The following is a 25,712-nucleotide window of genomic DNA, read 5'->3' as shown; positions in this document are numbered from 1 at the left end:
AAAAAGTAAGTGGCAAGAAAATTGATGCGCGCAAGGATTTTGTGCAATTAAAAATCAAAAGTATGCATCTCTTCTCGCAACTTGCTTGTTGACAGGGTCTTCCTCTTACATTCCACTTCTTCCCTGTCTTCCAGCTACCCTATGAGACTGAGCTAGTCTAAAAGCTAAGTGCCTTTTCTAAGTTTTTAAAATAGTAGCACAGTGCTGGTGTGATCACATAAAGCTATATTTTTACTGTCATCTCTAACTGGTAGTAGTGCTTAGTAATTACATGGTGCTTTCCATCTGTCTGTCAGTAAACACTTTATAAATGTTAACTCTAATTCTCCCAACCTCTCTGCCTAAACAGGGAGACTAGATTACATGGGGACTTCACAGCTCAGCTGCCCATGGGTCCAATTCTATCTCGTCAAAGTGTCTTTTCTGAAGGTGGCAGAGCTTCAGAAAATGACACCCACTCCCAAGAATAACGTTCTGTGCAGCCCAATAAAAAACTTGAAGTCTCCATAGAAGCAAGACTAGAAAGAATTAGTTTCTACTGATTTCAGCAAGCAGATACTACTGCACCTTAGATTAACCTGTACCGTCTACAGTATAGCTAGTAACTAGGTTTGATTATGGAGTACATTGCCGCAATGATTAAAGCATATCTTGTCTAGTAATGGATGCAAAATTTGCTTCTGGAATGTATTTTCTGCCCCAGATGCTCAAAAGGAAAAAAAAAATCATCATTGCTTCTTTGGTAGCAGTTTTATGGATCTTTGTTATTTTCTTTTTAAAGTCTGTTTTTCCTAAATATTTGAGATTTTACCTCTTTTCTCCAAATACTGGATTAGCAATTTTATACTAGTGAATTTCAAAAGTGAAACTAGAGCTTAAAGGTACTTCCGGTAAAAAATTGTATTCCACAGTTTTAAATTTATTTAACCATAGCTTTAATATCATAACTTTTGCTAACCAACATGATTTCAATCTACTATGCAAATATAACAATTATCCCAATAAAATGTTGTTAAAAAGATTGCATACTTTATGTTTCCACAGCATACCAAATTTTGTTGAATGATCCAGTTTGGGTTTTTTTTTTATTTGCTTATTTTATCTTTAATGACAACCTATTTAAAGCAAAAGCCTTTAAAATGGCAGAATAACTTGATAACATGTCTTCACTGATAATTTAGCATTTGCATATAATGAGTTCATCTGAGAGATTTCATTAAAACCAGCAAGGTGCCTGAACACCAAAGCTGAGATGTTTTAATCACAGAATTATAGTAATTATACAAATCCCAAGATTTTCATCAACCAGAAAAGGCTTCCAGGGCTAAACATGCACTTTAAACTCAGCACTAATAACTGTGTATTGTTCTAAATTATAGGAGAGAGACTCCTCAGGCCAAGAGAAATGCTAGATAAAATATTAGAAAGAAAATGTTTATGTTTTGCATGTTTAAGGAAGGTGGAGGAATAAATTGTTTTGGTGGTGGAGTGGTGTGGGTTAGCGGAGCCCCTCCTGGGTGACAAAGAGGGACAGACTCCTGTGTCTGGGCACAGTTTATATAGCAGGTGACATTCAGGTCAAGTCACTGAGCCTGGGGTCATCACCATGTCATCAGCATAGAGAGAACGACAGTGGCACCTGTTTCTCCCTCCAGGACCCCTGGAGGTGCTGAATTTACTGGGCTCCTTTTTCCTAGCAGAAGAAGGGACAGAACCCCAGCAAGTGGGTTGATTGTTTACTCTGAATCTGGGATGAGTGAAAGCTATCTAAATAATTTAGTCATCATAGGGCTTATTAAAAATGTGAAGTTTTCGTTAAATGACAAAGCATGTATACCTTCAGGAGCTTTATAAGAAAAGTGATATAGAAAGATGCCTCTAGAAAGGAATTATGAAAATGTTCTCAAATAAAAATTTGGATTTAATCTATATTTATTTCTGGCTAAGATAAATAGGGGGAGATGTAAAAGGAGGGTTACAAAAGAGAGAACGCTGAAAACAGAATGCCTTGGAGGGTATGTCTGTGGAGGAGGAGCGGGGAAGAGTCCCTACAGAGAAATGGAGAGGGCCCGTCTTGCTGGCTGCTCATGGCACAGGGACTTCGAGTTGGGGTACAGAGCGTGTGACATGCTTGAGGATTACTGTGGAGCAGTCCAGACGCAGAATTCCTTACAGCAGCTAGAACAGAGGTAGCCGAAGGTTGGAGGCACTCCTTCTTCCTCCAGCCCCATCCTTTTCCCTGGTGAACTAACCTTCCCAGGCTGCAGACAGGATTGGAGAGTTTGGGGGAACAGCTGTCCCTGATCCGTTTGGATTTACTACTTACGGCTTCCAACCTCTGGGTGCTTCCCCGTGTGGGCATCTGCAAGCTTGAGTCCTCGCTGATCACTGTCAGAACTGCCCTGGACCAGGGCTCCCGAAGGGACTCAGGGATCTGACTGCATCCTGCTCCCTGCCTGGCTGACAGTCCCTGCCTGCAATTGCAGTGGCTTGCAAGTTTTGCCCCCCACCCCACCCCCCGCCTTGGTAATAGAGATTGAATCTGGGATCTTCACACTAAGCTACATCTCCAGCCCTTTAAATTTTCTTTTTTTTTTTTTTTTTTGGTTTTGCTCTGGTACCGGGAACCGAACTCATGACCTTGCGCTTGCCAGGCAGGCGCTTTTGCCGCCGAGCTAAATCCCCAGCCCCTAAATTTTCTTTTTTTAATATTGAGATATTAAATAGGATCTTGTTAAGTCACTAAGTTGCCCAGCCTTGGCCTCAACTTGTGATCCTCTTTCTTCAGCTTCCCTGAGTTACTTTTCCATTTTAAATCATTAAATGTATGCCATTTCGGAGAATTTACAAGATTAAAAAAAAATCAGGGGGAAGCAGAGAAATCACAGTCCTTCCACCCAGAGAGAATTATTATTCTCATTTGGCAATATTTCCCTCCCATCTTTTGTGTCTTCTATTCTGTATATGCAAGGAACAGCAGATGTACGTTTGTGTTGTGATTTACATTTACCAATATTTAGTCATCTTTCCCAAACACTTCCTGTAACTGCAGAGATGTCGATGGTCTGTGTCTTGCCATAAGTGAAGGGAAGGTGTTAAGCGTTCCTGTCCTTTGTGTCTTCCCAGGTCACCCCTGTCTGCGGCACGTTGGGAAGGCTATGATGGGAATGGATGGGAGAACTCGGAGGCTCTCCCTAACCCACTGCTTCTGCCTGGAAGATCCTTCTTTAGGAGAGCTGTCTCCCGTGGTGGTGGACTCCAAGGGGCAAAGCGATAAACACAGCGCAGAGGGCCCCGGGCACATGCTTCCTACGGTCTAGTCCAGGAAGCCCTTACGCGGGCCTGGGCTCTGGGATGCGGCGTGCTGGACGCATGGCCTTGGCCTAAGTGACGATGGTCCGCCGCGGGCTGCTGGGGTGGATTTCCCGGGTAGTAGTCCTCTTTGTGCTGCTCTGCTGCGCCGTCTCCGTCCTCTACATGCTGGCCTGCACTCCCAAGGGCGACGAGGAGCAGCTGGGACTGCCCAGGGCCAACGGCCCCACGGGGAAAGAGGGCTACCAGGCAGCGCTGCAGGAGCGCGAGGAGCAGCACCGCAACTATGTCAGCAGCCTCAAGCGGCAGATTGCGCAGCTCAAGGAGGAGCTGCAGGGGCGCAGCGAGCAGCTGCGAGGTGCTCAGGACCAGGCCAGCGAGGCGGCAGGCCGGGGCCCGGCGCCCAAGGCCCAGGCACAGGCCGACCTGCTGGCTTTCCTGCGCGCTCAGGTGGACAAGGCCGAGGTGCACGCAGGGGTCAAGTTGGCCACTGAGTACGCCGCGGTGCCCTTCGACAGCTTCACCCTGCAGAAAGTGTACCAGCTGGAAACCGGCCTGACGCGCCACCCCGAGGAGAAGCCGGTGAGGAAGGACAAGCGCGACGAGCTGGTAGAAGCCATTGAGTTGGCTTTGGAGAGCTTGAACAACCCCTCAGAGAGCAGCCCCAACCAGCGTCCGTACACGGCCTCGGACTTCATAGAAGGTTGGCACCTTCGGGATCTGGAGGGGTTGGGGGAGTCAGAGAAATGCCATCCAGGGCACCCCGTGTGCCTAGGCAGGTTCCAGCTACACGAAACTATCAGATGGCCCTGGCATGGTTCGGGGATACCTTTTTTGTGAGCACCGCCCAAGGCATGGATTTTTATTTTTCAGAAACATCTGTTTCCTCTTACTTTCCCGTGGAAACCACAGTTGTTGAGTACACCATTGCACCGCTCTTTGGCAGGAGGTAGCGCAGCTTGCTTTCATTTTTAAACAGTTACACAAAACATAAGCTATGATAGGCAGTTTCCACTGTACCCCTTCTCGCAGGCACTTCTAGGAAGTGGGCCTCGGTCTCAGGACCGGAAGCAAGCAAGGAGCAGGGTGCTTACGTGTACAGGGCCCTACATGAGGAAAGTCCCACTTACTGGCTCTGTTTCCTCAGAAGGACCCCAGTAGGAGCTGAGGAAAGGGTGATATAGATTAAGTACATACCCTAACACACTTGCTTGGGTAGCAGGTAGTAGAGCCAGGGTTCAAAGCCCACAAGTGTGAATCCAGAACACCTGTCCTGAACTACCACACAGGGCTGCACAGAAGGACAGGGCACATGAAACTCAGCAGATGGGTCAGCTGTTTTCACAGGCACAAGACATCTCCTATTAATTTGTATTCGTGTCTCCTGTTGGAGGATACTAGCCATGTCCGGTTTCTTGGAAGGCTATTTGGTATCTTTTTATTAGTCTGTACGTTATTACCGCTTCAAAAATCAGCCAGTGGGAGAAGTGATGCCTGCAGGAGCATCTAGTTCTTTCCCCCCATTTCCAGATAAAACCTCCTTCAGGTTGCCCAGACGTATAGATCTGTGCATGCAGCCCAATTCCCTCTTTTGTTATGAAACTCAGTTGTGGGCCTACAGGCAAGCCAGAATCTCTTCAGTTATAGAGAAAACTCTGGTGCTGCTATTTATGCCTGTTCTCTTTGGGCATTTTTCTGCCCTAAGACTTTTTCTACTTTATATGTGAACCATAAATTCATGCAGTTTTAATGCAGTGTCATTTTATAATATACTTAGGCCCAGGTAAAGAAATCCTTTACAAGGTCAAGGTCTTTCTTTGTCACTCATTTATGCACAATATGAAAAACTGCCTAGAACCTTCAGCTGCTGACCAGTGTAATAATAATCACATGGTGGGCACACACCATGAGTTCAAAATATAATGAAGATGCGTCATTGCATTTTATAATGCTTTGCAGTTTATGGAGCATTTCCACGTGTGTTTTGTTACTAGCTGATCCCCAAGAAAAATCATTAAACATCATTTTAGAAAAATCGTGATTGCTACCCTCCCTGGAGTATAAAGCTGCCCACATACAAAGCAATTTGAAAAGAACTTAATTACAAATCAATGCCTACATTTTGGAATGTTTGCTCTGGTGATTTTCAGTCTGATTTCACTTTTGAAATCTCTTGTCTACTTTTCTGTATACAGGGTATGGAAGGCCTGTCTTTCTCAATCAGCAGTGACACCAGACTTTTGTCATTGAGCCTCACCAGCTCTGAGATCTGGCGTTAGAGAGGCTGTCATCAAAGCCGCCTGATCTTGCTTTCATAGCTGACAGAGGAAGATAGTTTAGTCCACATATATCTTCCAGATTTGGTGAAAGCCTAATCAGTTGTTTTCATATGAGTAAATAAAGACAAAACACTTCAATTTTTTTTTGTCGATTTGATAATTACAAGCAGCAGAGGTTATTTACTTTTTAAATTCTTATCCATAGCAAGAGATTATGGAGGGAATCTTCTATATTCACAGGAAGCAGGGTAAAGTGGACCCTTGACTTACAAACTCAGTTTGTTTGCAAGGGCTGATTGTAACTCAAGCTGATTATAAGTCAAGACTGTTTTTCCCATAAGAAATAATGGAGTACCCATAATGCATTCCAAGCCTTCCAAAGCATCCCTTCATTAACCTTTTCATGATATAAAAGGATTGTATAATGTGCATAATTTACCAGAAACACCAATAATTTTCCTATAGTATTCACCAAAAAGTTACAAAATGTGCCTAGTTCCCAGAACCAACAATTTCATACTGTATCTACCATTCAAGTTGACATCTTTGACTTGCAGGAAGGGAGGATGAAATGGAAGGTGGTTATCACTTGGAAGGAGAGTCCCCTTGCATAAGAAAATCAGGACTCTGGCTCTCTGCTGTCCTTTCTGTCCTTGGGAGAGTCTGTAGTCCACCAGGACCTGCATTTGGCTCAGTAGGTTTCAACCTTTTCAGAATTAAAAACTGGTCTAAGGCTGTCTGTTTCTGTCTTTTCTTTAACACTGTCCTATAGTATAACATGACATTATTATTAAGCAAGTGAATGCAGTGATTGGCTTTTTCTTGTCCTTTTTGCAAGTGTTTGTAGCTCTGTCCATGCTTTTTAGGATTTCCTTTGTTTCTGAAGAAGAACTTTGCTGCACTGATTGTTGATACTCCCCCTCCTCTTCAGAAAGCTCTTCGGCTGCCATTCTTTGTGTATCTAGCCCCATTCAGAAGTTGCTGAAGTTCCTCTGTAGATAATTCCTCTGAGTGTTCCTCTACCAGTTCCTCAGCATCACCACTGTCTACCTGTATGCCTGTGGACTCTGCTATAGTGACAGTGTCATCAACCACAGGGTCAGTTGAAGGCTCAGGCTTCTATGTAATTGCAGGCCATACTTTCTTTCAGGCAGATCTCAGTGTCCTTACAGACATTGGCCCAGGATTCCTCAACCGCACACAGGAAAGGATGTTGTAATGTTCCTTTCAGAACTACTTAAGGGGTAAATCTATTTGAGACCATTTGGAAGGACTTCAGGAATGGTTCCTGGGTGTATAGCCTTTGAAAGTTAGCTACAACATGCTGGTCCATAGGCAGCAGTAGAGGAGTTGTATTAAGTGGGAGGAACTTGACTGAAAACCATGGCAATTCTTCAGCCAGTTCTTCTTCCAAATCTCATGGGTGCGCAGAAGCATTGTCCATGATGAGGTGAGCCTTGAGTGGTAAACTTTTGACCTCTAGATATTTCTTAACAGTAGGACAAAAGCTTCCTTGATCCACCCAATAAAAATACTCTTGTTACCCAGGCTATGGTCCCTTGCCTATTCTTAATGACTTTATGTTTTCTGAACACTCTAGGGGTCTCAGAGTCATAAAACAAGAGAGGCTTTATCTTGAGGTCGCCACTCACATTGGCTAGCAATAAGGTTAGCCTATCCTTCATAGGCATGTAGCCTGGCATTTTCTTCTCTTCCTGGGTAATGTATAGTCTCCAGGGCATTTTCTTCCAGAAAAGGCCTGTTCACCATAGTTGAAAATTTGATGAGAGCAAAAGCCATTTTTTTATGTCATGATTCAAAAGTGGTGTATGTAATTTTCAGCAGCTGTTTTATCAGCGCTGGCAGCTTCACTATGCCCGTATATGCTATGAACCCCAGTTCATGCTTTAAAATTGTGAAACCACCCCTTACTGGTGTAGAATGTTTAACCATTATCACTTGTTGATGGATTATCCTTTATAAGATCTTCATTTCTATCTCTGGCTTTTGCACAAATTATAGATTCAGGCTATAACTTGCTGTCTGCTTTTTGTTTATCCACACTAATAATAGCCTTTCTACCTCATCTAATACTGTTGTTCATGTCTTACGAATTTGAGTAACACCTTTAGAAACACTAGCTTCCTTATACAGATCTTTTCTTCTTTTCTTGATTGCTTTCTTTCCCTTGCCTTCCTTCCTTAGCTTCTTTTCTAGCTTTTGGGGGGAATCAGTTTGATAGCAGCAATCATAGCAATTATGTAAAGCACTAACCAAAATCACATCCACAAAGACACACATCTGAGCTCAGATTGACACCTACGTATGTTTACATGCACTTTTCTGGCAGCACAAGTCTTTGATTACAGCCACACAAGCAGCGTGCATTGGGATTTTTATTCAAGGCTTTGGTTGTAAGTCAAACCTGAAATTCTGATCTTAACACAAGTTGTCCATATGGGAGGCTAGTTGTTAACTCGAGGGTCTACTGTACTTGAAAGAGTCTACCAGTCAGTGGAAGATGCAAAGAGATAGAATTAATTTGCTATAAGGAGCATATTTTGGTTTTTGTTTGTTTGTTGGTTGGTTGGTTTTTTTTTGGTACTGGGAATCAAGCTGAAGACCTTGCACTTGCTAGGCAGGTACTGTGCTACTGAGATATATCCCCAGTCAAATTTTCCTTTTTTGGTGCCAGAAATAAAACTCAGGACCTTGAGCTTGCCAGGCAGGTACTGTACCACTGAACTATATCCCCAGCCTCTGATTCTATATAAGGAGTAACTTCAGAAATAGTTATGTTTCAGATCAAGGTGGTACTTCTGTCACTACAATTCTGTCATCTGCTGTAGGGTTACTGACGAGATAGTTATAATCTTTGCTTCAGAGAGATGACTGGACTGAATTACTCTTGAGGTCCTTTTGAGCGTGGGCTTATAGTTTTATCTGTACTTAATTAAGGAGAAACAAGGGAATGGAAAAGGTCTAATTCAAAGTCGATCTTCTATAATGAGTTGGAGCAAGTGATAAGGACCTTATGAGGATAAATTACATCTTTAACCTGTTTATATTTCCAAACATACCCTTAGAGAGAATGGTTTTGTATAAAGGCTGTTAGTAGTCCAAAAGGAAGAAAAATATAGCAAAAGTTCATGGGAAAATTTTGGCTTAGAAGTGGTAGTGTTTCACGTACTCGGATTATTTGATGTGAAGCAGGCAGATTTGCTAAACCCTGAACTAGTATGCTCAAAATAATATTCCTGGTGTTTAAAGAAATAATAATAAAGCTGAGGGTGCAGCTCAGTGGTAGGGTACTTGCTGAACGTGCATGAAGCTCTGAGTTCAATCTCCAGCCTCACATAAAACCGGAAAAGAACAGAAAGAATAATTAAAGCCCATTGGATACTTCCAGGTGGATACTTCCAGATGATAATTAAAGGTAGCTGTGAGGTGGGGGACATGATGATATGTGCAGGAGGCACCGTGTGACTTTGACCAAGACCCTTAAGCCTGTGAGACACAGGCTCTTCCCTTTCAACAAGACTTGATGGGCATTGCCTCCAAAGTGCCTCCCAGCCCCCATCTCTGAGCCCATTTTATCTGCAAAACACTCTGACCCCTTTATTTTACAGTTTTTTCAGGGCAGTATCTCTGAGGATCCTCTGCCCCTACTGTACTGAGACAGCCCTGAGTTCAGATAGATTAGTCAGCTGATCTGGTCTGCCTTCAGTGACTCTTCAATCAGTACAGCTTCCTGAGGGAGAATGTCAACACTTATGACTAGTAGTTTATTTTCTGTACAAAATCACCTACCCTAAAACCCAGGGGAACACTATTTACTTCTTTTCCCTTTTTCCTGGATGTTCTGTTGGCTCTGATCTTTGTGTTGGATTCCTACATAGTAGCACTGAGTTTTAATAATATCTGGGCAAAGAATTAAGAGGAGAGCTGGATCAGGTCCTCTACTTCAGGATGCTGTGCTATTTCTCTCCTTGAGTAAATAGAAAATTCCTTTCTTTGTGTTTGTGGTGTAGTTATTTCATCAGTATAGGACAAACACTTGAGAACTGAAATCCGAGAGGCACATCATTTGGCTCTGAGTTCATATTTTCAATAGAGTATTTGTATGTGAGTTTGACATCATTCCATGAATCTATTTAGCTTTCAGGGTCGTTCCTCTTTTGCAATCCAAACATTTGACAGCAGGACCTCTCTGTGACCCATTTGTGGCTGCTGTCCCTATGGGATTGCTCTGTCACCAGTCTGTGCAGCTCACCCTCCTCCACCTCCTGAAGGGGGAGTAGTGTGCTGAGAAGGGTCAGATGCCAAACGACTCCATTTTGAGATGAGATGGAACCAAACTATGATCTGCAAGGAAGTGAAGGTTTTGAGGGTACTACTGTTGGAGTTTGCCCGCTGCAGACTTCTGGTGTTGCCAATGTGACATTACCAAGTGGGGCCTTTAAGAGGAGCTCAGACCCTGAGGACTCCTCCCTCATGAGTGGGATTAAGGCCCTTATACAAGAGGCTTCACGGAGCCTTCACTAGCTTGCCATTCTGCTTTCTGCCATGTGAGGACACAGTCTCATACCCTCTGAGAATTCAGGCCTCCACAGATAACCAAACCTACCAGAGCCTTGGTTTTCAACTTCCCAGCCTCCACGCAATGAGGAAATAAATTTCTTTTCTTTACAAATTACCCAGTTTGGGGTCTTTTGTTATAGCACCACAGAATAGATTAACACAGAGGACACCCTGAGGTATGTTTTAAAACAAGTGCCTATGGACATTGGCATAAACATTTGTAGCAGGCTGCATAGTCAGCCCTAGCCTCCTATACTCAGCAGCTGGAATCTCTTGGAAATACTGAGTTTTGGACTTCCCGTGTTTGTCTGCTGCCAAGTGACCCCTAGGGGACACTCTGGAACCACTTAGCTCAGGCTTCCCCAAACAATTCCAGAATTAGACTTAAGCAATCCATTGGGGAGTGATATGGCAAGGATGGCAGTGGACAGGGTGAGGGTCCTTTTATCACTGGGCATTTCAGTGATGCCTGTCTTTGTCAGTCACTTGGTGACATGAGGTAGAAATGGTATGACATGATCCAAGACATTCTGGCCATTGAAGGCATCTGGGAGTTTTGGTGTGAAATGAGGAAGAGTAGGCATTCTGGGTGAGCACCTGTGTCTGGGGTGGAGTGCAGGACAGCGGAGGATGTCCGGTCCTGAGTTAGGCTTCAAAATCCTTCATTATTATTTCCCAGGAAGTGAGGGTAGCGGAATTCAGGGCAACTTGAGGCAGTCCTGCTGGAAGGACCACGTTAGCTTGCTATTGGGTTCTGATCAGGCGTGCATGGTATTAGGCTTTTATTACCTCTCTTATCTCCTCTATCCCATTACCACTGCTACTTCTCCCCTTCTGTTTACTGATGATTTATGTTCCTATAAGGAGGGAGAAGTGCTTCTGATTCTGAATCTAGAGATCAGAGGCTTGAATGCAAAGAAGTGGCTTGAGGCTGCAGTTTGCAGAGTAAATTCTTCCTGTGGTGATGCTGAGAAAGAATCCCAGCCTTGGATTTCTACCAGCGTAGGCAGAACCCAACCCCCAGGCCTTCTACCAGGCTCTGCAACCAGGAGAACCCTTGCCAAGGTAGATGTTGTTAATGCAGAATATTTTAAAATTTTTATAAGGGGTTCTACATTTTTGTTTTGCTCTGGACCTCATAGTCCTATCTCCAAGCTTGAAAGGACAGGAGGGAGCAGTAAAGAGAAAGGACAATGGGTTTAGAACTCGGACTGCACAGTTCTGTCGCCTTTGCTCCAGACAGCCCTCTTACCACACTTACTGTGAGTACCTAGTGCTCAAATTGCTGCTGCGTCTGAGATTGCAGTGGTCAGAGACGGCGATTGCTGTAATTTATTCTAGCTGATTGTATGTCTGTGCACAAGGCACTATTTCTAACATTTTACAAGCATACTCTTATTTAATATCCTGTGTACCAGTGAGGTAGATACTCACGTTATCTACATTTTGTCAATATGTAATTTGAAGTTCAAAAATATTAAGTAACATCCCCAAGGTGGCCCAGGTGGGGACTGACAGGACCAAGATTCTAGCACCTGTGTCTTCTCCAGTGCTTAGAAATCAGACCCTAACTCTGACCATTCTTCTAATCTGACGGACTCTGACTAAATGCTTTTTTCTAGTCCCAAGATGATGTAGGGAAACCTTTGAAAGAACACACCCAATGCATGGAAACACCCTTGGAGAAGTCTCACACTGGAAAATTGTTTGAATTTACTTCAAAGGGAATTTTGATGGGAAAAGAAGGAAAAATATGAGATCGTGGGGGACATAGGGAGATTGAGGAAGAAGATGCTGAAGATAAGTTCTTGAACTTAACCAGTGGAATAATGTGTAGCATTGCATTAGTCTGTTTTTTGTGACTATAACAGAATACCACAGACTAGGTCACTTAAACAGAAATTTATTTAGCTTACTGTTCTGGAGCAGCATGATACCAGCATCTAGTGAGGCGTCCATGATTCATCATATAACATGGTGGATGGCACAAGGGCAAGTGAGCATATGCAAGATAGAAAATTGGGCAGAACCGCTCATCATTTGTATCAGAAACCCACTCACAACAATGCCATTAACTCACTCTTGACTTAATCACCTCTAAGGTCCCATTCCTTAATTCTATTACAATGGCAGTTACATTTCAACTTGAGTTTTGAGGGGAAATTCAAACCTTAGTAAATGCCTACAGACTGCTATCATGAAAAACTTTATTTACATAGATGAGCTCTGAAGTTCTTTCAGAATCACTGCAGCATTATGGAGAAAGGAAAGGGACTTAAAAGAATCAGGAGAAAATATTGAATCCAAAATACCTCCCTGAGTGCTCTTAGAGAGCTGCTGGGCATGCTTATCAGCTCCTTAAATTTCTATCATAGTCTCCAAAACGCAGTACTATCTTATATAAATTCACAGTTTGGAGATAGACAGTTTTGGAGGACTCCATGATTGAATCCCAGCTTCCGTTCTGAACTTCATTTCCCACTGCCCCTTCCTCCCCTTCTCCTGTCAGTGAGGGGTTACTCTTTCCTACAGTGGCCAGACATTACTCTTAGCAGTTTTCCTCAGTGGGAACCCCAGCTGTCTGTGTACCCACTTTTGTATTTTCCTCTCTGAAGTCTTTTCTGCTTCTTCCAGCTTCAAGTCCTCTTTCATCCTTTCCAAAGTGATGTCTTGTGCTTGGGGGCACTTCTCAGTTCTGCATCTAGCTTCATAGCCCTTCATTCAAGTTTAACCCAGTTTTTACTGACACCTTTTTGCAGCAGTAATTGAAAAGCTGACTCTCCCTTTTCATTGATTGCACAGCTATGGCAGTCTTTGTGTTCAACAGTTTGCCATTTTGTTACTGAGCTAAGCGAGGCTTTGAGAAGTGTGACTTCCCCAAGATCCTGCTGCGGGTGAATAGAGGGGCCTGATCCCCTCGCCCTCTGATTGCCCCTTTTATGTGGTGCCCTTCTTGAAGGGAGTCCACATCTTGTCATACTCTCAGTTCCCATATCCCACTGTACACATGGCACTAGATAGATACCATAGATAGATAGATAGATAGATAGATAGATAGATAGATAGACAGATAGATAGAGAGGACTTGTTTGAACACTTGCCTGTTTAAGGATTGTTCAGACAACCAAGGTACATTGTTTGGACTTGCAACCTGCCACTTGTACTTGTAACCCACATTTGGACCTAGGATGCAAGAATATGAGCAGTAGTGTGGTCTTATGGTGGCTTCTTCTACAGTACTTTAGCTTTTGCTGATTGTACTGTATAGTACAAGTACTGTAGTTTTATGTTCTGTTATACATACATTACAGCATAACATGTAAGAGCTAGCTCCCTTATTCACAGGTCCAAATAAAAACAGTCATCAAGTTTGTTCTGAATACTGTAATGAACGTACTCTATACAACTCCTCATTTAGCAACCAAACCACTTAATGACCTAGTGCAGAAATGTGATTCAGTCATAAGACAAGGAATGTCTGTATCTGCCGATACACAGATATATAGATATTGCTGCAAACTTTTTGAAAGAAAAGTTCAGATAAGATCCAAGATATATGTAGTACCCATATGACCAATCTGCTCTACTCTTACAGGTCCAATGTACAGAGCCTGATCAAAATGTACAGTGGATGTTTCAAATTTTTATTACAGTAAGTGACATATTGCCATTGATCTCTCTCAAAATACTCCCCCTCATTTTAAGTACACTTATCTCATCATTCTTGCCACTTTCTGGAGCAGTTCTGGAATTTCTCTTTCATGAGTGTCTTTGTGAGGTGTGGTCAGAAATATTGTAAATGTTGCTGCAGAGTACCATCCCATGGAAAGACAGGCTCATAAGAACTTACAGTGTCCTCGTCTACCTTATTCACTGAGCCTGGAGCCAGGAGACTTCTAATTTTTTTCCCAAGGTCAAAATGACCATGAAAGAGAGATGTTTTGAGTCTATTCAGGACGTTGAGGCAGCATGAAAACGCCAATAAAGAGACTTCCAGAAGAAGACTTCCAGATAGGCTTCAGAAAGTGGAGAGAACAGTGGGAGAAGTGTGTCTAAAGCAAAGGGGGAGTATTTTGAGCAGGGTTAATGGCAATGTGTCTTTTACTGTAATAAAAGAATTTAAGCATTCACTGTATTTTTCAATCACACTTCATAAATTAATTGTTCGGATAGGAAGATATTTTGCATTAGTGTAATACCACAAATATTGCTTCCAGGATGGACCAGGATGCATTAGTGTAATACCACATTATTTTATTACACATTATTAGTATTACACATTATTAGTGTAATACCACAAATATTGTTCCAGGGTGGACCACAAACCTGAAATAAATCCAAGCTCAAATACTGGGGGTTGGGTATATGTGAATGTGAGAGATACTTTCTTTTTCTGTTCTAGGCAGTAGTTGTTAATTCTCAGGATAGTCCCTAGTAGTAAAACCACTTTTAACAACTTTTTTATTTTGAAATAATTTCATCATTATAGAAAAGTTACAAAAATAGCACAGAAAGTTCTTGTGAACTCTCCACTCACCTTCGTCCAATGCTACTATTTTATTTCATTGATAAAATAGTGAAAAGTAGGAAAATAACCCTGGCAGAGTCACCTCCCCTTATTTGTGTTTTTCCTTTCTATAGTTGCAGCCATCCATAATCTGAAACTATTAAATGAAAAATTTCCAGAGAAAAAGATTCATAAGTTTTAAATACATTTTATTACAGTATATTAGTACTGTTTTATTTTATTTTAAATCTCTTATTGTGCCCATTTATAAACCTTATCATAAGTATGTATGTAAGCATAGGAAAAACCACTCTGTGTAGGGTTTGGTGCTGTCCATGGCAGTCCGAAAATAGATAAGAAGGAATTTTCTTTACAGTACTGTTAACTAAATTAGCTTATGTTTGGTTTTGTAGTATTTCTCCTACTTGGTCCTCTCTGAACTTCTTAGATCTGTACTTCGGTACCTGTCATTCATTTTCATAAATGAAAATGTCATTCATAAATGTCATTCATAAATTCATTTCATAAATGTCATTCATTTTCTATGACCGTATTTCTTCAAAAATCCTTATTTGCCCTGTTTCTTCTTTCAGCTTCTGGAATCCCAGTTATGTGTATGACGCACCGTTTCAGGTCGTATCTCAGCTCTTGTATGTCTTCCTTTGTTTTTTACTTTTTTCTCTGTGTTTCAGTTCAGATAATTTTTATCGATTACTCAGATGAACTATTTTCTTGATAGACTTAATCAGCCAATTAAAGGACAGTATTCAGCACTCTTACTGTATTTTGCACTTCTTGGATTTCCACTTGGTTCTTACAGTTTCCATCTCTTTGCTGAAGTAACTCATCTGACCAGATATGTTGTCTATACTTGCCATTCACTCTTTCTTTAATATATTTATCCCACTTATTTTTAAATTCACTGGTAGGTAGTTGTAGTACTTGTGTTATAGCTGAGTCTGGTTCTGATGATTGCTTTGTGTTCAGGATGTTTCTTGCCTTTCCTATGCCTTGTATTTTTTATTGAAAACTATACATTTTGTATAGCTAGCAAGGACTGAAATAGCTCATGCTTGGAAGTGGCATTTCCTGCGCCCAGGTCCTTAGTATGCGTGAGGGGGACACCAGAGCCATAGAGGGTGATTTCATCCACAGATGCTCCTTGACTTGCAATGTGGCTGTGTTCTACCAATGCATCATAAACTGAGAATATTCTAAATTGAAGTTTAATAGATATAACCTACCAAACATCATAGCTTGTTCTAGCCTACCTTAGACATGCTCAAACCACATTTGAGCAAAAGTCGTCTAGGACAAACTGTGTTCTATAATGGAGCATTGGCTATCTCGTATAATGTATCGAACAGTAGACTGAAGTAAAAACCAGGATGGTTGTATGGGCGTGCTTTCATACCCTAATAAGGTAAAAAATATATATAACTTGAATTTATACTTGGTAAGTCAGGGACTTTCTGTAGTCAGGACCTGGGTTGGGTCTGAGGTTTACTGTTGCTATGGTTACCCCTCTGTAGCCACAGGCTTCAGATTGCCTGAGTGATACCTCGGGCGTCGGGTGGAGGTTGTTTTGCCTGCACACTGCTCAACCCTGCCATGTAGGTTTCCCTCTGCTCTGTATCTCAGAGAAGATCTCTCTGTACCTTTCTTCTGTGCACCATTCTGCTGTCAAAACAAAACAAAACAAAACTAGGGAGAAAAAAAAAAAGCAATATTCTGCTGTGACTTGTTACTCAAAGCTCTTTAGCTTAGATATGGAAAGTGGTCTGATCTCTGATATTCTGATTAAATTTCAGTCCCATGCAGAGGCCCCGGGGCCAGGTCCCGGGGTACTTTCATGTCCCACCACAGGAGAAAGGCTCTTTTATCCCTCATTTCTCCCACCTGCTGTGACTTCTCACCAATTCCAGAAAAGTGAGAAAGTCTGTTGCCTCTTCTTCCACCAATAAGGTTTTTTGTTCCATAGGGAGGAAATTGCAGAGGATCCAGAAGGAGTTTCTTGCTGCACCCACTTGGCTGCCGTCCCTATCCCCAGGACTGCATGTTGTTTCCTCTGTGAAGGTCCTTTCTCATCTTTCTGTAGGCACCCAGTAGGGTTTCAGGAGGAAGAGCAGGGAAGGGGGTTGTAGACGTCTCTCCTTTTTTCTTCTTGGAAATCTTTTTTCTTTTTGATAATCTGTCCTGCTATCCTAACTGGGCCTTCCTGTTTTTGTGGATTTCTTCTCATCAGTGGACAGTTGAATCACTTCACAAGGCTGAGCACTTGTCTCAACCTGAGCTTTTGCACCATTTATTTGCTTCATGATCTCGGCTCGCTACTAAGCTCTTTTTAAAATCTTGCATTTGAAGTTAGCTTGGCTCTTTTTTAAAGAGATGTTTCTTCCAGCTTGTTCTATCCTGGAGCAGAAGCAGAAGCCTGCGACCATTTTTTTAAATAATAATTTAAAACCTATTGATTACTTTGTGGCCTTGCATTGCTCTACAAATCAATAACCTCTTCTCACAACCTCACGCCCTGGTCTTAACCATCATGCACGACCAGGCGGTTTACAAGAACTGAGTTGTATCAGTTTTACTCATGAATGACAATGTTGTGGTGACACCCCCCATTTGGAAGTCCATTAGTGGAACATTTTATGGGAGTAAAAACCTCATATCCCCAGATCTGTGTCCTATGATCATAGGTCAAAGAAATATCACTATTTTTTAAAACCTATCTTGTACCCTATTCCTGGGTTTTTTTTGGTGGTGAGTGCTTAGATTTCTTCTCTCAAATGTTATATTCTCTTAAAAACTACTCTTCTGACAGCAATTTATACTCGATGAGCACACTGCTCCAAATTGGTGGTGTGGTGTCAGCTATGTCTTTTTCATTGTGAGAATTTGGGATCGTTATTTTCCATCCTTGTCTTCCTTTTACCTGAATCCTCCCAGCATGGCTTTTATGCTATCCCAGTGTTGACAGAGTCCTGTGTGAGAGTGCAAAGAGAGAAGAAAGGTACTATCCTGCTCCTGACTCAGCTCCGCATGTCCCCTCCCCTGCATGCCTGGAGACATGCGGGTGACTGAGGCTCCCCCTTGCCCATCTCTCTATCCCCTACACACACCCTTGTTTAGGAGATGAAGCCAAGACTTGAACACCTCTGGAGGCTACACATTCCCTTCTGAAACCTCTTGTCCTCCTTTCTCTGGCTCCTGTCCCAGGCACTCACCTCTCATTCCCTCTCTTCCTTGTTCCCATTCCCTCCTTCTAGAGCTTGGGCTCCAGGGAAACTTCACCAGTGAAGTACTGCTTCCTTGTCCTCTGCCATTTGCGGTTTTGTGGAAGGGACATTCCCTCTCTCACTGTTTCTGTAAGATGTTATTCTGATTCTCTAAGTTATAACTAGATGGATTTCACAGTTACATGCTTGGGTCAGTGTATATAAAACACTATAAATGCCTTGCCATAGGCATATAAAGGGTTGAAGAGATATTGAGCACCTCATTACAGCAGATCACGTCACCTGTGTGCTTTCTTTTCATTTCTTTTTTTGAAGTACTGGGGATTGAACCAAGGGCCTTCACACTGATCTACACCCCCAACCCTCTTTTTACTTTTAATTTTGAGACAGGATCTTGATAAGTCATCCAGGCTGTGGTGGACCTTTTTGGCTTTTTGCATTAGCCTCCCAGTGTGCTGGAACTACAGGCATGCACCACCAGCTGCCTCTGTGTTTTCTGAGCAATTTACAAATAAAGTTTTGAACATAACTCATTTGTAGGTAGAGATTCCTCCTTGTATTTGCCTCAGTGCCTCTGTCGCTATCAGTAACAACCAGTGTCTCTCTGGACCATAAGTCAGAGTTTGCTTGATCTCCCTGGAGAAAGGTGAGCCTTGGGAGACAGTGATGAGAGGATTTTGACTGTAAGCAAGAGAAGGGTCTGAGGCTTCATTCATTCCCCCACCACTGATTTCTGTTGAGGTGGTTTATCAGAAGTGGACATCCACAGGGGACTTCGGGCTTATTCTTCTCCAGAGTGAAAGGGCAGCTGAGCCTTGTGCCTAGGTGATGTTATTCCCATTCCATGGCCCACAAGAGCTGAGGTGGAAGAGGGATAAATCAAGAAGAGTGACTCCATGATAGAGATTATTGTCTAAATCCTACTGGCCCTCCCTGTGTCCTCAATTTTCTGTTTTATCTGTGGACACAGATGAAGTAATTGACCTTTCTAGTCTTGGAGGGTTCCAAGTGGGTTATTAGTTGGTATGGAGAACACAATTCTGAGAGGTGACTTCATCAGTAAGGTTTCTGTAGGGAGGATACTGACGACAGAGAATAGAGCCAGGGAAAATTAACTTACAGGAGGAGGTAATTAAGTTAAGTGCTGCCTGAAACTTCATGGCTAGTTAAATGAAGAAATAGATGTGTAATGAAATGGGATGCAGTGAGATTTATGCTTTGATATCTTTGAAGACTTGGGTTTTGAATAGTCTGAATTCATCAGGCATGGCTTAGACATAGTGCTGAGGATGGACAAGCTAGATGTAATTCATTTCCCTCCCAAGCTCCAGAGACCAGGGTGAGGACACCCAACCCCAAGCACGTGGGTACTGACATCCATTAAAAAAATGAGAGAGAGAGAGAGAGAGAGAGAGAGACACAGAGAGAGAGAGACAGAGAGAGACAGAGAGAGAGAGAGAGAGAGAGAGAGAGAGAGAGAGAGAGAGAGAGAGAGAGAGAGAGGGAAAGGGAAAGGGAAAGGGAGAAAAAGAAAGAGGGAAAGGGAGAGAGAGAGAATGAATTCACTGTATGTTGGGTGGACTGGTCAACAAGAATAATATAGGAAAAAACACTCTTGAACATGGCTTTAAAAGATGAGTATAAACTGACTTAAGCCAAAGGGGTGTGTGTCTGCTGTAGGAGGGGAATGTTTTAAGCAGCAGAAATGCAGAGATCTGTAACCACTTGGTATATCCAGAGAACTCCAAGTTATCAGATAATACTAGAATGTTAAGTAGAAACATATAGGCTGTGATGAGAGAAAACAGGATGGCAAGATGACAACCACTAAGCATTACACAGGACCACAGCTGTCAAGGGCTTATATACCATTTGTTTGTCATTTATTCTACAGGACATGTGGAACTATGGGCTCTTCTAAATGTTGTGTTACATTTACCTTTTTTACCTGAGTCATTCTGATAGCAGGGTAGAGTGGGTTAGAGTAAAGGCAGGTTTGGAAATAGTCTGGCAGTTCTTCAAAATGTTAAACACAGAGAAACCATATGACTCATACCCGTGAGAAACAAAAGCATATATTCACAGGACTTACACATGAATGTTTGTACTAGCATTGTGCATAACAGCCAAAAGATGGAAACACCCCAAATCCTCCTCAGTGGATGGACTGATCAATGTAATATACCGTATACCCACAACAGGAAGCATTCCAGCCCTAGAAAGAAATGAGGTATTGATACATGCTTCAACACTGATGGCCCTTGAAAGCACTATGCTCACTGAAAGAAAACAAACATGAAGGATCATATATGTGTAATTCCATTCATATAAAATGGCCACAATGAGCAAATCTATTGGGACATAGAGAATAGATTAGTGGTTGTCTTGGGCTCTAAATGTGTGGGTGGGTGGGGGGTGACTGCTAACCAGTGCAGAGTTTCTTTGTGGGAGGTGAGGAGTGATAACATGCTCTAAAATTAGATGTAGTCACGGTTACACAACTTTTAACCTCCTAAAAAAATTGCATAGTGTACTTTTAATGGAAAATTGTGTGGCATGCAAATTATGTCTGAACAAATTAATTATTTAAAATAATCTGTCTCAAAAAGAAAGGAAAATAGAAGCTGGGAAACTAATTAAAATGTTTTAAAAATAGTTAAGGCTGACTGAGGGGCTGCTGAATGGATAAAAAGAAGCAGGGATACTAGATACCTTGGCAGATGCTAATTCTTTTTATTTCACTATGGCAACCTAGGATTGTCCATAGATATTTCTCAAGAGGGTTTAATGAAGCTATTATGAACATATTTATATGATGGCTTTTTCAATAAAGAAATTAAGGCATCAATAGTATTTATTGATGCATCTCTTTCCCCGTTAGATAAGTGATGAATTGTATCTTCCTTTGTTAATACGAGCATATTAACATAAATATGAGCATACATGGAGGGATGGTGCAGAAGCCCAAAGAAGGGAAACCCAAGTCTTATTTTTACTACAAAATTAATTCAACAGACAAAAGTAGGAAAAAAATCTCTGTTTACATTTTGTCTGATCCTACTGAGCTCATTACCATAAAGTTGAATTTCCAACTTGGAAATAATTTCCCCAATATGTTGCCACTAGTCAGAGGCTAAACATTCCAGCATACTAACCAAAAGCATTCATGCCATTGCTCAGCCAGTGGCTGTTGGCAAGAGAAGCCCAGGAGCAGGGCTGTTGGGGTGGAAAAGCTACAAGACCAACACACAGCTGGGCCTGCAGCTGGTGTTGAAGTAGAGCACGCCATTATCATGAAAGCCTTTGGGGCAAAACCCAAGTAATATTAGGAAGTCAAGCCCACCATGGGTGAAGCTTGGCACCGGTCTGCAGTCCCTCTCAGCAGGGTAGATGGCACTGATTTCAAGTAGCTGGATATGGAGAGAGGTTAGGAAACAGGGAGCAGATGTGAGCTGAATCAGGAGAGCACAAGTTGTGCGTTGCACCATTGAAACACAAAGGAGTTGTGGCCCAGGGAAATTACTTATTCAGCAAACAGCTACTGAATCCTGCTGCATGTCCAACATAATGCAAGGCTGTGTTGGTTCATTTCAGAATAAAGTCTGTGATCTTGACCCTAAATAAGGGCTTCTCTGAGAAGGAGACTTTATATTTCTCCTACTCGTTCATAGTACTTTGTTACTCAAATCCTATAATTTCTAGACATTTCCTGAAAGATTGTCAGTAATTACCAATATTCCTGTAAGGCTACAGTGTAAACACATTACTCATTTTCAAATTCATGGCAGAACCTTCTCAAATTATGAATATGTTTATGGTCAATAAGTAGAGTTTGTGTATGAATAGTACAGAGTGTGCTTTTGGCCTGCCTTTCATGTTTAATGAAATCATTAATCTCTGTAACCTCTGCCCACAAACTATATCACACTGGAATTCATTAAAAATTGCAGATACTGACCTCATAAAAAGTGTATGGAATGTAAAGATACGTCTTGTTATCCTTCAATTTTGTACTAAAAGTACTCAGAATCAGTGGTGTCCTTTGTAAATTATTGGAAAACACAGAAAGACTTAAGAATGAGATATAAAAAAGGGCTTACTATATTTAATCAAACATGCATAAGCAATACACAAGTTCTTGTTTAAACTTAAACCCAGATAAACATCTTGAAAAAAGAGTGGGTGAAAGACATGAACAGGCCACAAAAGGTCTGGTAACATGAGGAAGTATTCCATTTTTCATATCTGAAAAGTAGAGAAAAATTAACAGTTGCACATTAAATCACCACAATTTTGAAAAGGGACAATATATGATAACAGATGAAATGAAAATGTATATTGAGTAATAGTAGTATAGATTAGCACAACCATTCCCTAAGGTTACTTATATTAAGAGTCTTCACAATGTTCATACTTTTTCCAAATACTTTAATTTCTGAAATCTTATTCTTAAGAGTGTCTATGAATATCTATATCAAGGGTATTCATGGTAATTAGAAACAACCCAGATGTCTAACAATGGGAGACTGTTAAAATTATACAGTACCCATATAGTGAAGTATTGCAACTATAAGTCATCTATTCAATAAATATTAAGTAACTTGGGTCAAAGCCTTTCCATGAGAAAAACTAATTTTAATTATGAAAATAATTACAAAATTTTAGCTGTATAAAGAAAAAATATTGTGAAGATTGAAAATACTGTATCAAAGCATATATTTTTTTCTAAGTGGTAGAATTATAAGTGATGTTATATTTTGGGTATAGTCTACTTGCAAAACGTGTTGTCATCATACTTTACAATAACATATGACAATGCTTAAGTCACAGAAGAAGACAGTGTTAGACTCCCCAAATGTGACACAAAGGAGCAGTTGAAGCAGACACAGAATTTGAAGGGTGGTATCCCATGGCCGCCCTGTTGCTCCCTCCATGTGAAGAATCCAGAGGAGAAAAACAAAATTTCAGGTCACTTCTCAATCTTGAACGGTCTTTACCGTAATTATCAAGACTGGAGGAGGCAGCCTGCAAAGTTGTGGTGGTTTTGAATAAGGTGATTATGGGATCTTTGGAAAAAGTTTGTGGCTAGAGCTCCAGAGCTTGGCGCCTGCCTTCCCCCAGGTGTGCGTGCTGGAGAGAGATGTGAGAGGATGCACTAAGCAGGTTTACCAGTTGGCTCTGCAAGAACACTGGCTTTCCCTCCTTGTGGCCCCTAAGCAGCAGTTGGGCAGGACCAGAGCTCTGCTGTTCTTTGTCTGAGTCCCTTTCTTGTGGCATCTTAGAATGCTTGCTAACTTCTCTTAGCCTTCCCAGACTCCCAGGAGATGAATAGGAGTTTTAAATGGTAAGAGGAAAGAGAACAAAACACTCCTTCTTCCTGCTCTTCAAAAAAAAGATTCTACTGTCAACAGTGCCTTTTTATTTTTATTTTTGCAGACTGTCTCTCCCTATTCCCTTCTTTTCCAAAAATATGTTTCACAGTCAGTTTGTGAAAACCAGTGTGAGCTGTGGCATTCTGTCCCGTGCCACCTTCCATCTGTAGCCTGGGCTGTAATCTGCACCATATATTTAGAACACCTCAACTAGGGGTGGCCCATGTGCCATTCCAATGGGGCGAGACAGTCAGGTGGACAAACGAGGCTACTGATCATGCCTGGCTTCTGAGTGTTGCTGGCTCTGATCTGTCAGTCCCAGAAGTTAGAGGGATTTTAGGGACATTGAGAGAACAGATGGTCCATGAAGGCAGCTGGCCCATGTGGTAATTAAGTCCACACTGGTGATTGGTCATTTTCTGAGTTTGAAGCTTCTGTGTGGGTCATTCAAGGTGTGGGAAGAGACTCTTGTTAGAACACACAGAGTAGGAAAGCACTGGTGAAATCTTCATCATGGCTGATAGAGATCCACTCAGCTGGCTACCAAGCAAAGGGGTCCTACTGAAAAGGTTGAAGGAGAGATTTTTGTTATGTTTTATTCTGTTTTTAATTTAAAATTCAAGGTAGTCACCTACATTTAATAGACCGAGGGAAAGAGGCCATCTTAAAACGAGCCAGAAAACTTAGTATGGGACACTCGAGGGGTGCAAAGATCCCCACACACTCCCAGTTTTAGCATTTGTGTCCTATGATTGTTGATGAGCATTTGTGTTCTGAGATTAAATTAACTCAGTCTTCTACTAGGTTGACATGAGGGACTATTTCTTGTACTGCTGTCCCTAGCACTTAGAAGAGAGGCCCATATGTAGACACTGATTTTTTGTTGAATGAAGACATGAGCTTACAGGGGACTAGGGACAAGACCACAGAGGATTGGCCTTGGAAAGGAGGGAAGAAAATGCCTCCTTCTAGACTGCAGAGTGATGAGTAAATTTTTATTTAATTTTACTTTAGAGATTAGAAGTTTAATCTAAACCAAAAACAACCACCATGATAGATAGTCAAAGGATATTTCTCAATGACTTCACATAACAATGGTATTCCTTGGTATCTCTGGGTATTTTGATGTGACCTTTTTTTTCTTCTGTGTTGGGACTCAAACCCAGGGCCTCATGAGTGCCAGGCAAATGCTCTGCTACTGAGACACCCTTAGCCCCTTGATTTAACTTTTAACGTGGAAAGCTAATTATAGGCCTGTTGTTTGCATTTGAATAATCATACTGATTTTCTCACGTGATTCACATTTTATCTTCTCTGTTTTCCAAGAACACTTGGTGTCATGTCCCCCATGTAGTCACATTATGAGCTGTCTTAGGTGATCTGGTCTCCCCCATCTCCATTTTCTGCCAGCAGGAGATACATTTTCTGCCCTTCCATTGGGGGGTGTTATTTCTTCTTCCACTTCTTTGCTCAGAATCATAACTGCATATGATTTTCAAGAATCCTGGCCCTGTAAAATGAAAACCCTCCAATTCTGCTGTGACTTATGGGAAGGAAACATTTGTTGGGTGAGCTCAACCTGCTGCTACCTCTCTTTATAAATTGGGTTTGGAGTCCACCTGCCTGGGTTTAAATCTCAGCTGAACCATTTGATTAACTCTGTTAAATTCTCACTTCTTTTATCTGAAAAATTGACATTATTAGTACCCACCTGGTGGGGTTGTATGGTAAGCAATAAGAAGGTTAGTACACATAATCCTTTCACAGCAGTGCATGGCATACTAATAGTAGTAATTAGTATTATGTTTTTTGTTATTTGTTGATAAGCTTTGGGGGAAAGCATTTTTATATCCCCAGAAAATTTTAAGACTCCTTCTCCAGCCCCTCACACCCTCCTGAATTACAGTTGATTTTCCCTAAGACACCATTGATTAGTGGTCAGTTCATTTCCCTTTCTGGACTTATCTCCAAAATATCTTTTAGTGTAAACAAAATGAAGCATTTTTCAGTGAGAAAGCTTTGAGAAGTTCTCTTCACAAAGTTAGAATTCTGATCTACACCTATATTAATGTTTTGGTCATCAGTGACAGCATTGAATGGTATATTAATTATCTTATTGGTACAGAGGGTACCCAAAGGAGTGAGCTGATGTCCCTTGGAAAGGCTATGATTTGTTTGTTCCTTTTTATTTTTGAGACAGGGTCTTGCCCTGTAGTTCAGGCTGGCCTTGAACTCACTATGTAGCCCACGCTGGCCTTGAACTTGTAGCAATCCTCCTGCCTCAGCCTCCCAAGTGCTGGGATTACAGGCATGGAAAGACTATGCTATAAAGAATTTTGGATTTAGGATGGATGTCAATATTCATTCACATTTCTTTCAGCATATCTTGGAATGTGAGTTTTCATTCATTCTTTGGACAGCC

At 41.7% G+C, this 25,712-nt stretch overlaps 1 protein-coding gene across 1 annotated transcript in view; it reads left to right on the top strand.

Moving 5' to 3' along the window:
- Positions 1-25,712, top strand: part of Csgalnact1 (chondroitin sulfate N-acetylgalactosaminyltransferase 1) — a gene marked incomplete at its 5' end in the record, with an annotated part of 168,602 nt that overhangs the window by 78,301 nt on the left and 64,589 nt on the right. Inside the window, 1 exon segment of the mRNA XM_013513615.1 lies at positions 3,127-4,015. Within this exon segment, the coding sequence (XP_013369069.1) occupies positions 3,394-4,015 (622 nt within the window).

The sequence above is a fragment of the Chinchilla lanigera genome, unplaced genomic scaffold, assembly GCF_000276665.1.
Source record: "Chinchilla lanigera isolate Chin_1 unplaced genomic scaffold, ChiLan1.0 scaffold00002, whole genome shotgun sequence".
NCBI classification, from domain to species: domain Eukaryota; kingdom Metazoa; phylum Chordata; class Mammalia; order Rodentia; family Chinchillidae; genus Chinchilla; species Chinchilla lanigera.
The sequence above is the reverse complement of the archived record's forward strand: the minus strand, read 5'-3'. Positions and strand labels throughout refer to the sequence as shown.